This window comes from Cervus elaphus, chromosome 23 (assembly GCF_910594005.1).
Source record: "Cervus elaphus chromosome 23, mCerEla1.1, whole genome shotgun sequence".
NCBI classification, from domain to species: domain Eukaryota; kingdom Metazoa; phylum Chordata; class Mammalia; order Artiodactyla; family Cervidae; genus Cervus; species Cervus elaphus.
Genome location: NC_057837.1, coordinates 65,630,581 through 65,643,412, shown reverse-complemented (window position 1 = coordinate 65,643,412; position 12,832 = coordinate 65,630,581). Strand labels below are relative to the sequence as shown.

General features: G+C 41.6%; 1 protein-coding gene across 1 annotated transcript in view; it reads left to right on the top strand.

Annotated features, from left to right (window-relative positions):
• Positions 1–12,832, top strand: part of MROH8 (maestro heat like repeat family member 8) — a 55,457-nt gene that overhangs the window by 22,142 nt on the left and 20,483 nt on the right. The window contains exons 8-11 of the mRNA XM_043883371.1: positions 1,789–1,893; positions 6,861–6,996; positions 9,061–9,179; positions 11,877–12,029. Of these exons, the coding sequence (XP_043739306.1) occupies positions 1,789–1,893; positions 6,861–6,996; positions 9,061–9,179; positions 11,877–12,029 (513 nt within the window). The remainder of the gene's footprint in view (positions 1–1,788; positions 1,894–6,860; positions 6,997–9,060; positions 9,180–11,876; positions 12,030–12,832) is intronic.

The following is a 12,832-nucleotide window of genomic DNA, read 5'->3' as shown; positions in this document are numbered from 1 at the left end:
CAAAAAATAAGGTCTGTCACTGTTTCCCTATCTATTTGCTATGAAGTGATGGTACCAGATACCATGATCTTAGTTTTCTGAATGTTGAGTTTTAAGCCAGCTTTTTCACTCTCTCCTTTCACTTTCATCAAGAGGCTCTTTAGTTCTTCTTCACTTTCTGCCAAAAGGTGGTGTCATCTGCATATATGAGGTTATTGATATTTCTCCTGGCAATCTTGATTCCAGCTTGTGCTTCATTCAACCCAGAGTTTCTCATGATGTACTCTACAAATAAGTTAAATAAGCAGAGTGACAATATATAGCCTTGATGTACTCCTTTCCCTATTTAGAACCAGTCTGTTGTTCCATGTCCAGTTCTAACTGTTGCTTCCTGACCTGCATACAGATTTCTCAAGAGGCAGGTCAGGTGGTCTGGTATTCCCATCTCTTGAAGAATTTTCCAGTTTGTTGTGGTCCACACAGTCAAAGGCTTTGGCATAGTCAATAAAGCAGAAGTAGATGTTTTTCTGGAACTCTCTTGCTTTTTCGATGATCCAGCAGATGTTGGCAATTTGATCTCTCTTTCCTCTGCCTTTTCTAAATCCAAAACATCTGGATTTTCTAAAATTCCAGAACATCTGGAATTTCACAGTTCACATACTGTTGAAGCCTGGCTTGGATAATGTTGAACATTGCTCTTTGCTAGCATGTGAGTTGAGTGCAACTGTATGGTAGTTTGAGCATTCTTTGGCATTGCCTTTCCTTGGGGTTAGAATGAAAACTGGCCTTTTCCAGTCCTGTGGCCACTGCTAAGTTTTCCACATTTGTTGGCATATTCAGTGCAGCACTTTCACAGCATCATCTTTTAGGTTTTGAAATAGCTCAACTGGAATTCCTTCACCTCTACTAGCTTTGTTCATAGTGATGCTTCCTAAGGCCCACTTGACTTCACATTCCAGGATGTCTGGCTCTAGGTTGGTGATTCAGGCAGATGCAATTTCCCATCCTCAAAGCTCCTTCATAGCACATCATCGATTTTCTCTCTTTCCTAAATAGATTTCATAAGGCTAAAAACATACAGAAGTAGGGAATAAAAATAATTGAAGAAAGTTGGATGAAGAGAAAATAAAGTGTAGAATATAAGCACCAATAGAAGCTGGACCATCTGACTCCTAGATCTTTGTGGTTGTTTGTCATCCCACTACTTTCATTTGCAACCAGAACTGGTTTGTCATTTAAGAAAATGTTTTCAGATGTGGTAGTGATATGTGGCAGACTTCCCAGAAGGCACAGTGGTAGGCCAGTGCAAGAGAGACAGGAGATGCAAGTTCAGTCCATGGATTGTGACAATCTCATAGAGCAGGAAATGGCAATCCACTCCAGTATTCTTGTCTGGAAAATTCCATGACCAGAGGAGTCTGGCAGGCCACAGTCCATGGATTTGCACAGAGTTGGACGTGACTTAGCGACTGAGCGTGCATGCACAGAGTTACATGTGGGACTTTTCCCTCCACACTTCTTCCAAAAGAGCATGGCGTTATCACAGATCTTCCTGATAAACCATTTTTTTTAATGTAAAAAGTTAGTTTCAAGTTTTCCATTTGTACTCTGTAAAAGCAAACTGAACGCCTCCTATTATGTATAAATATCTTAAGTGCAAAGATTTTCTAGGATTATAATAGAAAACCAGTTCTATCAGAAAGTCTTTGAGTACCTATTAGAGAAATTAAACAATGTTGATAAAATATGAGCTCGTGACTTTTGGATTATTTTCCTAGATCAAGCTGCTTAACCATTTATTTTTCACAGCACATGGACCCCTGGCTACAGTCAGACAAAGACCATGAACGGGAACGGGCCACAACCAGCATGACTCAAGTTCTGAAGTGTTTATTCAAACATCTCAGCCTGCAAGTAAGTTGACCTCCAGTTGAAGATGAAGGATCCCGAGCTATCCTTTCAACTGCCCAGTTCCCCTCCTGTTTATCGCTCCCCAGACTGCTGACTTCTTGGTGCTCATGTAATAACATTTGGCATTATTCACTTATCTGCTCCTCTCCCCTAAGTAAGCAGCTTGAGGTCAGGTACTGTGTTTAGTAATCTTGCATCCCCAAGGGGATGCACAAGAGTTTGACGCAGTAAAGTGTAGCAGGCAAATATAAGTATCTAAGTCAATTTAAATAGCTCCGGGCATCTCAGAGAAAATGGTTCTACAATACCTCTTTTTAAATCCTCTCATCTCCCTTTTGCACTCTCACTTTCCAGCTGTTCTGAATTCTCTCCCGTAATTCCTAAAAAGAATTCCCCAAACCCAGATCCTCTTTCCTGATCTGTTCCTTTTTGTCATCTACAAAATCTCTTTCTTCTTTCCTCAGTAGATCTTCTCCACACTGGAGTCTCTTATGTTCTCCATCCACCATTTCTCCAAACTGCATAGTAAGGCCCAGGAATTGGAAGAGAAGTTGGGGGAGAGTAGGAATAGTAGGTCTTTATGAGAATTCCTTAGAGAATTTACCACTGATGTGAATATTCTAACAGTCAAAAGGACAGCATGCCACTACCTTTCTTATTTCTCCCTTTGAAAACACATCCAAACTTGCCACCTCCTTACTGAAGCTCAGCCCCTCAAACAATGCTACTTCCCTTGTCCTCTGTTTAGTCGATGAGAGCACATGACTTCTAGCCATCACTGACTACCTTATTATTCTGTGCTCACTTGCTACCTTATTGTTGACCACAATGCATGCTTCTTCCTCAAACTCTAATTTTGGCTGCAGACTAAAGACAAGAGTTTCAAATGACTTCTTCCTATACATAATCTCCCTCTAGGCTCAGCAGAACCTCCTCAGCATTTTCTTCCTGGCAAGAATTGCCAATGTAAGGGTGCTTAACTTAGGTGCCCGAGGGATCTGTGAACATCCGGAAAGTTCTATGCAGAATTTTGTGTGGTGCAGTCTTCTGGATTTTTCTGAGGAAGGTTCACTGTTTGTGTCCCCAGTGCCAGTCCAAGTGCCTTATCCATAAGTGCAGTAGTCATAACCAGTAACTGGCACATAATGGATACTCAGTGTTTGTTGATTGAATGAATGAACATATTATCAGAGAATGAAAGATCTTACACAGTTTGCATATGTGTTTCTCTGTTACGTGTTCATAGGTTGTAGAAGCTGTTGTTTCCACTATCTCAATATATTTTTCTGAAAAGCCACAGTGGAAATTTCTTTCTGCCTCAATCTTAGAAACAGTCGTGCTGCCTCTGTATGGCTGTTTGCTTCTCACTTCATGGACAGTGTGAATCGTATTAGGTGCATTCCTCTGCGTGAACCCTGAGAAAGTTTGAAGCCTAGTTCTGTGGCCTAGTTTGAGCAAAAGATGATCATGCATTCTGCATGCTAACAAAATCCTTAACTTCATTTATCTTTTCTGCCTTCATTTTTTTTTTATTGGTCCCACTTGATTCACTATTGATTTTAAATTGTATTTCTTTTTCTGGTAGATTTTGACCAGCTACTTGACTTTTTTTCCATAATATGGTAAAGTATCTATAAATAAAATTTTAAAATATTGTCAGTTGGTATATCTCAACTTTGTATCCGACTTTATCACTTAGCAAACTAGCACATATTCATGAAAAAAGGGAAAAGTGAAAGTCAGTCACTCAGTTGTGTCTGACTGTGATCCCATGGAGTGCAGACTGCCATGCTTCTCCGTCCATGGAATTCTCCAAGCAAGAGTGCTGGAAAGGGATGCCATTTCCTTCTCCAGAGGATCTGCCTGCCCTAGGGATTGAACCCAGGGATTGAATCTTCATTGAATCTTCATTGCAGGAAGATTCTTTACCATTTGAACCACCAGGGCTAATTTATTCCCAACTTATTATAAATTCTTGGGATACTTGTTTCCTAATGGTTGTACTCATAGTTCCTGTTGTTGTTCAGTTACTCTGTTGTGTCTGTCTCTTTGCGACCCCATGAACTATAGCACGCCAGGCTTCCCTGTCCTTCCCCCTCTCCCAGAGCTTGATCAAACGCATGTCCAATGAGTAGGTGATGCCATCCAACCATCTTGTCCTCTGTCATCCCCTTCTTCTTCTGCCTTAAGTCTTTCCTAGCATCAGAGTCTTTTGTAATAAGTCAGCTCTTCACATCAGGTAGCCAAAGTATTGGAGTTTCAGCTTCACCATCAGTCCTTCCAATGAATATTTAGGACTGATTTCCTTTAGTATTGACTGGTCTGATCTCCTTGCTGTCCAGGGGACTCTCAAGAGTCTTCTTCAACACCACAGTGCAAAAGCATCAATCTTTCAGTGCTCAGCCTTCTTTATGGTCTAACTCTTACATCCGTACATGACTACTGGAAAAACCATAGCTTTGACTAGACAGACCTTTGTTGGCAAAGTAATGTCTCTGTTTTTTAATATGCTGTCTAGGTTGGTCATAACTTTTCTTTCAAGGAGCAAGCATTTTTTAATTTCACAGCTGCAGTCACCATCTGCAGTGACTTTGGAGTCAAGGAAAGTAAAGCCTATCACTGTTTCCATTGTTTCCCCATCTATTTGCCATGAAGTGATGGTACCAGATACCATGATTTTCATTTTTTGAATGTTAAGTTTCAAGCCAGCTTTTCACTCTATTCTTTCACTGTCATCAAGAGGCTCTTTAGTTCCTCTTTGCTTTCTGCCATAAGGGTGGTGTCATCAGCACATCTGAGGTTATTGATATTTCTCCTGGCAATATTGATTCTAGCTTGTGCTTCATCCAGCCAGGCATTTCACATGATGTATTCTGCATATAAGTTAAATAAGCAAAGTGACAATTTACAGCCTTGATGTACTCCTTTCCCTATTTAGAACCAGTCTGTTGTTCCATGTCCAGTTCTAACTGTTGCTTCCTGACCTGCATACAGATTTCTCAAGAGGCAGGTCAGGTGGTCTGGTATTCCCATCTCTTGAAGAATTTTCCAGTTTGTTGTGGTCCACACAGTCAAAGGCTTTGGCATAGTCAATAAAGCAGAAGTAGATGTTTTTCTGGAACTCTCTTGCTTTTTCAATGATCCAGCAGATGTTGGCAATTTGATCTCTGGTTCCTCTGCCTTTTCTAAATCCAGCTTGAACATCTGGAATTTCTCAGTTCACATACTGTTGAAGCCTGGCTTGGATAATGTTGAACATTGCTCTTTGCTAGCATGTGAGATGAATGCAACCGTATGGTAGTTTGAGCATTTTTGGCATTGCCTTTCTTTGGGATTGGAATGAAAACTGACCTTTTCCAGTCCAGTGGCCACTGCCGAGTTTCCAAATTTGCTGGCATATTGAGTGTAGCACTTTCACAGCAGCATCTTTTAGGTTTTGAAATAGCTTAACTGGAATTCCTTCACCTCTACTAGCTTTGTTCATAGTGATGCTTCCTAAGGCCCACTTGACTTCATATTCCAGGATGTCTGGCTCTTGGTGAGTGATCACACCATCCTGATTATCTGGTTCGTGAAGATCTTTTTTGTATAGTTCTTCTGTATATTCTTGCCACCTCTTCTTAATATCTTCTGCTTCTGTTAGGTCCATACCATTTCTGTCCTTTATTGTGCCCATCTTTGCATGAAGTATCTTGGTATCTCTAATTTTCTTGAAGAGATCTCTAGTCTTTCCCATTCTATTGTTTTCCTCTATTTCTTTGCATTGATCACCGAGGAAGGCTTTCTTATCTCTCCTTGCTATTCTTTGGAACTCAGCATTCAGATGAGTATATCTTTCCTTTTTTCCTTTGCCTTTTCACGGCTATTTGTAAGGCCTCCTCAGACAACCATTTTGCCTTTTTGCTTTTCTTTTTCTTGGGGGTGGTTTTGATCACCGCCTCCTCTATGTTGTTATAAATCTCCATCCATATTTCTTCATGCACTCTATCAGATCTAATCCCTTTAATCTATTTGTCACTTCCACTGTATAATTGTAAGGCATTTGATTTAGGTCATACCTGAAATGGCCTAGTCATTTTCCCTACTTTCTTCAATTTAAGTCTGAATTTGGCAATAAGGAGTTCCTGATCTGGGCCACAGTCAGCTCCCGGTCTTGTTTTTACTGACCATATAGAGCTTCTCCATCTTTGGCTGCAAAGAATATAATCAGTCTGATTTCAGTGTTCACCATCTGGTGATGTCCATGTGTGGAGTCGTCCCTTGTGTTGTTGGAAGAGGGTGTTTGCTATGACCAGTGCGTTCCCTCTGACAAAACGTGGTCCACTGGAGAAGGGAATGGCAAACCACTTCAGCATTCTTGTCTTGAGAACCCCATGAACAGTATAGTTCTCATTGCTATTGGCAATTATTTTGAATATGTGGTCTTTAAAAACCATGCTAGAGGGACTTCTCTGGTGGTCCAGTGATTGAGCTCACCTTCTAGTGCAGGGGACACTGATTCCATTCCCAGTTGGGGAACTGTGGTACCACATGCCCCAGGGCAAATGAAGCCCGTAAGCCGCAACTAGTGACCCGGAGAGCCACAACTAGAGAGAGGCCTGTACGCCACAACAAAAGATCCCACATGCAACTAAGACCCAGTGCAGCCAAAAATAAATATTTAAGAAGGAAAAAATTAATAAAAACAGTGCTAGAATGAACATCTTTATACACAAAGCATTTTTCAGGTTGCTTATTTAAATTAGAATTTGTCAAAAAAAAAAAAGAAAGAATTTGTCCTACGTAATAGCATCTGCTGGATATATTGTATCTACACATGTTAAATGTTAACTCAGAAGATCCAAGGGCTGGATATAACAGTGGCCCTTCTCTTGAGCAGGAGGTTCCAGGAGAATTACTTCTACAGTTGAAATCTGAGGCTCCAAATGCACGTGCAGTCTAATGGTATTTTTCTTTTGCTTCCTAATTAGCTTCCAGTGCGATTCCAAAGACTTGGACACCTGGTGGCTCTGATGGCGCTGCTGTGTGGGGACCCACTGAAAGAGGTGGCCGAGGAGGCTGCTGAGGGCACACACTACCTGCTGCACATCACCCTGAGGCTGAAGTGTAAGGCGCTGCTGGAGGCAGTGAGGCCCTGAGTCAATTCTCCAGCAGAGCACAAAAAGCACCAGGCCTCCTTGTGCGCTCACTGCCCACATTCTAGAAAGACTTTTACCCTGGTTCATAGAGAGAAGGGTACCCCGTCCCTAGGCAAAGATAGAGCCACACTGACTTAATAATGAGAAGGGTAACACTGGATGAGACCCATCAGCGTCAGCCATGTGCGTGACCATGGAGTTGGAGTAGAAAACGTGTGGCCCTGTGGACAAACTGGGGTAATTAGTTTAGTTGGAAGTAGAAGAAGTTCTTGCCATTCTTTGGGCCTGCCTTTATGTGTTTATCCCAGGAACGTTTACTGAGTCCTTACTCAGATCTAACAGTAACCAGAAAATAAGTGGTCCAGTCCTTATGTGGGCTTCACAGGTGGCACAGTGGTAAAGAATCTGCCTGCCAATGTAGGAGATGCAAGAGACATGGGTTCGATCTCTGGGTCGGGAAGATCCCTTGGTGAAGGAAATGGCAACCCACTCCAGTATTTTTGCCTAGAATATGCCATGGACAGAGGAGCCTGGTGGGCTATAGTCTGTGGGGTTGCAAAGAGTCGGATACAACTAAGCACACACAGTCCTTAGATGTAACACACGATCTAGTGGGGGCATCAGAGAATCAGAGAGTCAGCAAATAACTGTTATAAACATTTGACTGCTATGAAGGAAAATTACAAAGGCCATGAGTAAGGATTAAATCTAGTCGTGGGGTTCAGAAATGGCCTCTCTGAAGATAACCTAAAAAATAACATTTAGTCAAGTGAAGTGGTAAGAAGAGTGTATTGGGCAGAAGGAATAGCATGAGCAAGGACACTCAGCAGGTATGAGCTTGAGGAGTTTGAATAACAGAGGGCCATGGTTGTCAAGGAGTAAAGCACCGATCCCCACAGTTGGAAGAAACTTCAGAAGATATCTAACCCAGACTTCCCCCAGTGTTGAGTCTGAGACTATTCTGTCCCTACCAAGCAGTTGCCCTGCCTGGGCTTGCTTATACCGAGGACAGTATAGTACTCTACTTCCCAAAGCAGCAGTCTCATTTCTGGGCAGCTCTGAGCATGAGCTTTGTCTGCTGAGACATATAGCCACAGGAACACAGCTGGTGTTTCATTCAGCAAATATTTATGAAGCACTTCTTGTTCGAGGGATGCATTGGTGAGTAAGACAGGCAAGGTCCCATCCCGCAAACAGCTTAAGGTTGGAGAAACAGTATCCTCAACCGTGGGCTCAAATACTTCCTATAGATCAATCATGGGCTCAGATACTTCCTGTAGATCAACCATGGGCTCAGATACTTCCTAGAGATAAATTTCCAGTGAAGATGAGATAAAACAGGAGGAAAACAAAACACTGTTAGGGCATTTTGGCAGACTCAGTATCAGCAAAACTAGACACATAGTTCTGATTGCAGAATTATCAAACTCAGTACAAAACTGTAAATTTTTGTGGGGACCTAAGGACTTACCTGGTGGCTCAGACGGTAAAGCATCTGCCTACGATGTGGGAGACCTGGGTTCAATCCCTGGGTCGGGAAGATCTCCTGGAGAAGGAAATGGCAATTCACTCCAGTATTCTTGCCTGGAAAATCCCATGGATGGAGGAACTTGGTAGGCTACAGTCCATGGGGTCACAAAGAGTCAGACACGACTGAGCGACTTCACTTTCACTTTACAAGCTTCATCGGAAGACCCCTCGAAAGGCCTAACCAATGGGGAAATAAATGGTTTAACTTGCCTCATTTGTATTTCCAAATCACTCAAAAGCTCTTACAAAGAGCTCTTCTCTTTTCTTTCAGCTCTTTTTATATATTGCTCTTCCACAGAAGAGAAGCAAATCAGATTAATACACACTCCTTCCCCCATTTTGGGGGGTGGGGAGTAAAAAGTAAAAATGAGCATTTTTACTCAAGTTAAAAAGACGAGAATAAGACTGGGGATCCACTTCAACCTGAAAATCAACCAGACTTGCAAAATCAAGAAAAAGGAAATAAGTCAGAAAGTATTAATATGTTATATTATTTTCTCAGGTATCACTTACGACAAGAAAAATCGCCAAAGCCTGAAAAGAGCAATGAAAAAATGTCGAGAACTCCTAGAACTCTACAATATTAAGCAGTTCTATAGTTGTCCCTTCAGAATTGCCCAGGTAATCAGAACAGCTAAAATTTTAAAGACAGACAGCTTGAAATGTTGGAGAGGATGGGAAACAACAGACGTCTCATACGTTTATTCATGAGAATGTGAAATGATAAAACCACTTTGGGAAAAGGTCCGTTCATTTCTTGTAAAACTAAACATACAAGATTGCCCAGAGAATTTGCTTTCTGAACATTTCATAGTTTGGAGATGAGGTAATGGCCATGACTGTCACTCACTTTGCCCTGTGAGTTTAAGGGATTTCCGTCAGACCGTCAGTGAGGCAGTATCACTGTGTGGACATTTTTTCAGACCAGCTCTGTGCCCGATTGCTCTCCTAACCCCACCCAACCCCATGCAAATGTAAATCCTTGTCACAAAAAGGGACCTCAAGAGGGTGAATTTGAGGGACTTCCCTGGTGGTCCAAGGGTTAAGACCACCTTCCAATGCAAAGAGTGCAGATTTGATCCCTGGTTGGGGAGGTAAAATCCCACATGCTTTGTGGCCAAAAGATACAAGCAATATTGTAGCAAGTTCAATAAAGACTTACAAGAAAGCTCTAATTTAAAAAAAAATGGGTGTAATTGATGCAAATACAACTACTAAAAAACCATACACTTCTTTGTTAATGTAATTATCCAATACTCCACAAATACCAAACATCTTCTTGGTATCAGGGTCTTCCCTGGTGGCTCAGTGGTAAAGAGCCTGCTTGCCAGTGCAGAAGACCTGGGTTGGGAAGATCCCCTGCAGAGGAAATGGCAACCCACTCCAGTATCTTGCCTGGGAAATCCCATGGACAAAGGAGCCTGGCGGGCTACAGACCATGGAGTCACAGAAGAGTCGGACACAACTGAGAGACTGAGCAACAATAGGTGATACAGGAAAAAAGTCTACAGATCTTACTCATACACGGTCTAAGGTATCAGGTAAATAATCTTTACATCAGTTTCCTCATCTGTTTATGAGGATCTGTAAAAATTAGGATAACTCAATTGTTAGGAGAGTCAAATGAGATACAGTATAGAAAATGCTTTGCTTAGTGCCAATCACGTGGGAAATGCCTACTAGATTATACCTATTACAATTATGTGGAGGACTTGATTCACTGTCATGTACAAACTGTGGAGAATTCTTAAAGAGATGGGAATACCAGACCACCTGACCTGCCTCCTGAGAAATCTGTATGCAGGTCAAGAAGCAACAGTTAGAACTGGACATGAACAACAGACTGGTTACAAATCAGGAAAGGAGTATGTCAAGGCTGTATATTGTCACCCTGCTTATTTAACTTATATGCAAAGTACATCATGTGAAATGCCTGGCTGGATGAGATACAAGCTAGAATTAAGATTGCCGGCAGAAATATCAATAACCTCAGATGTGCAGATGACACTACCCTTATGGCAGAAAGTGAAGAATAACTGAAGAGCCTCTTGATGAAGGTGAAAGAGGAGAGTGAAAAAGTTGGCTTAAAACTCGACATTCAGAAAACTAAGATCACAGCATCCGGCCCAATCACTTCATGACAAATAGATGGAGAAACAATGGAAACAGTGACAGATTTTATTTTGGGGGGCTCCAAAATCACTGCAGACGGTGACTGCAGCCATGAAATTAAAAGACGCTTGCTCCTTGGAAGAAAAGTTATGACCAATCTAGACAGTGTATTTAAAAGCAGACACGTTTCTTTGCCAACAAAGGTTCGTCTAGTCAAAGCCTTGGTTTTTCCAGTAGTTATGTGTGGATGTGAGAGTTGGACTATAAAGAAAGCTGAGCGCCGAAGAAGTGATGCTTTTGAACTGTGGTGTTGGAGAAGACTCTTGAGAATCCCTTGGACTGCAAGGAGATCCAACCAGTCCATCCTTAAGGAAATCAGTCCTAAATACTCTTTGGAAGGACTGATGTTGAAGCTGAAACTCCAATACTTTGGCCACCTGATGTGAAGAACTGACTCACTGGAAAAGACCCTGATGCTGGGAAAGATTGAAGGCAGGAGGAGAAGGGGATAACAGAGGATGAGATGGTTGGATGGCATCACTGACTCGATGGACCTGAGTTTGAGTGAGTAAGCTCCAGGAGTTGGTGATGAGCAGGGAAGCCTGGTGTGCTACAGTCCGTGGGATCGCAAAGATTTGGACACAACTGAGCGACTGAACTGAACTGAAAGTACAATGAGAAGCAGAATGACACATTATTTTAATAAATCATCTCCAAATTATTTTAGCTAGGCTTGGGTCCCTGTCAGCCATAGAGCACTAGGGCCTTTCCTTAATTCCTATTCCTATAAAAGTATCATGTGTCACTCTTTCTGAGGGTCTCAGTAATCAAGGTTTTTTATCTTTGGCCATGATCCACGGCTTGCAGGATCTTGGTTCCTCAACCAGGACTCAAACACGTGCTCCCTGCAGTGGAAGCACAGAGTCCTAACCACCCGACTGTCAGGGAAGTCAGGAAGTCAGTACAAGCTTCTTTCTAAAAGTCGGAGTTGTAACAAACCAGGCACATTCCCTTTGGACACTGGGTTGCTTCCAGTTTTTCACTTCTGTAAACAGTATAGAACTAAAGAGCCATGAACATCTTTATATGCTTCTCTGATTGTTGACTTAGAATTGTTCCTTGTTCAGGACTCTTCCTGTTAAACCATTCATCTTGAAAGTTCATTTTCCCCAAATCATCTCAGGTCTTTTCCCTAAATCATCTCAGGTCTTCGAAGTTTTTCTCAATTCCAACGAGCTCTACCAGTTTGTAATGGCTACACTGGATGGCCTGAAAAACCTGAAACATCCACACACGCAGCGGTCAGCGGGGGAATTGCTGATAGCATTGGTGAAGACTGCACAGTCCCGGTTTGAGAAGGTAAACTGCTCAGTGGACGTTTCCGGAGTTCAAAATGCAGGCAGAGACCTGTCCCCACCTACAGATGCTAAGGTCTCTCCTGCTGTTCGTATTCAGCAGAATACAACTGAGAACAACCACTGAAGGGACCATGGTCAAAGCCTTAGTCTATTTAGTTAATGCTGAAAAATCATGCATTCAACAAGCATATACAGCCACTGTGTATGCCACTAGGGATGGCAGGTTTGTTTGTTTTTTTAATCTGAGGTATGGCCCCTATTTTCCAAAAGATTGTAGTTTTTTTTGGGAAATATAATTAACATAGATGAGAATGGTAACTCCAGTTTAGATCCTCATTCGGGTTAGTTAAAGGTACCAAATTTTAAAAATCAAGCCATCAGTGATCCTAGAGGGAGGCTAACTTAGTAAATTTAAAATAAAGAGAATTTATTTTAATGAAATTGATACACGAAGAAATAACAATATGGTTATATCATCTATAAATATGGAAAGACATACTGGAAGAGATAAAATGGATGAAAGTAGTTGTCTCTGGAGTGTGGACCTGGGGAATAGGCCAGAGAGAGCCTTGAATACCACTGGACTTTTAAAATTGTGTGCATGTTGCACTTTGATAAAAATAAAAATAATTTTAAAATGATGAAAACCCATTTTTTAATCTATTAAAATAGCAAAGATACAAAAAGATCAGTACTATATTGAAAGAAGGTGAAATGGGCATTTGTATCTTTTGGGTGCTTTCAGCTGTAAAAAAAAAAAATTGTGAGAAGCTTATACAAAGGGTTTATCACCTCATATATTAA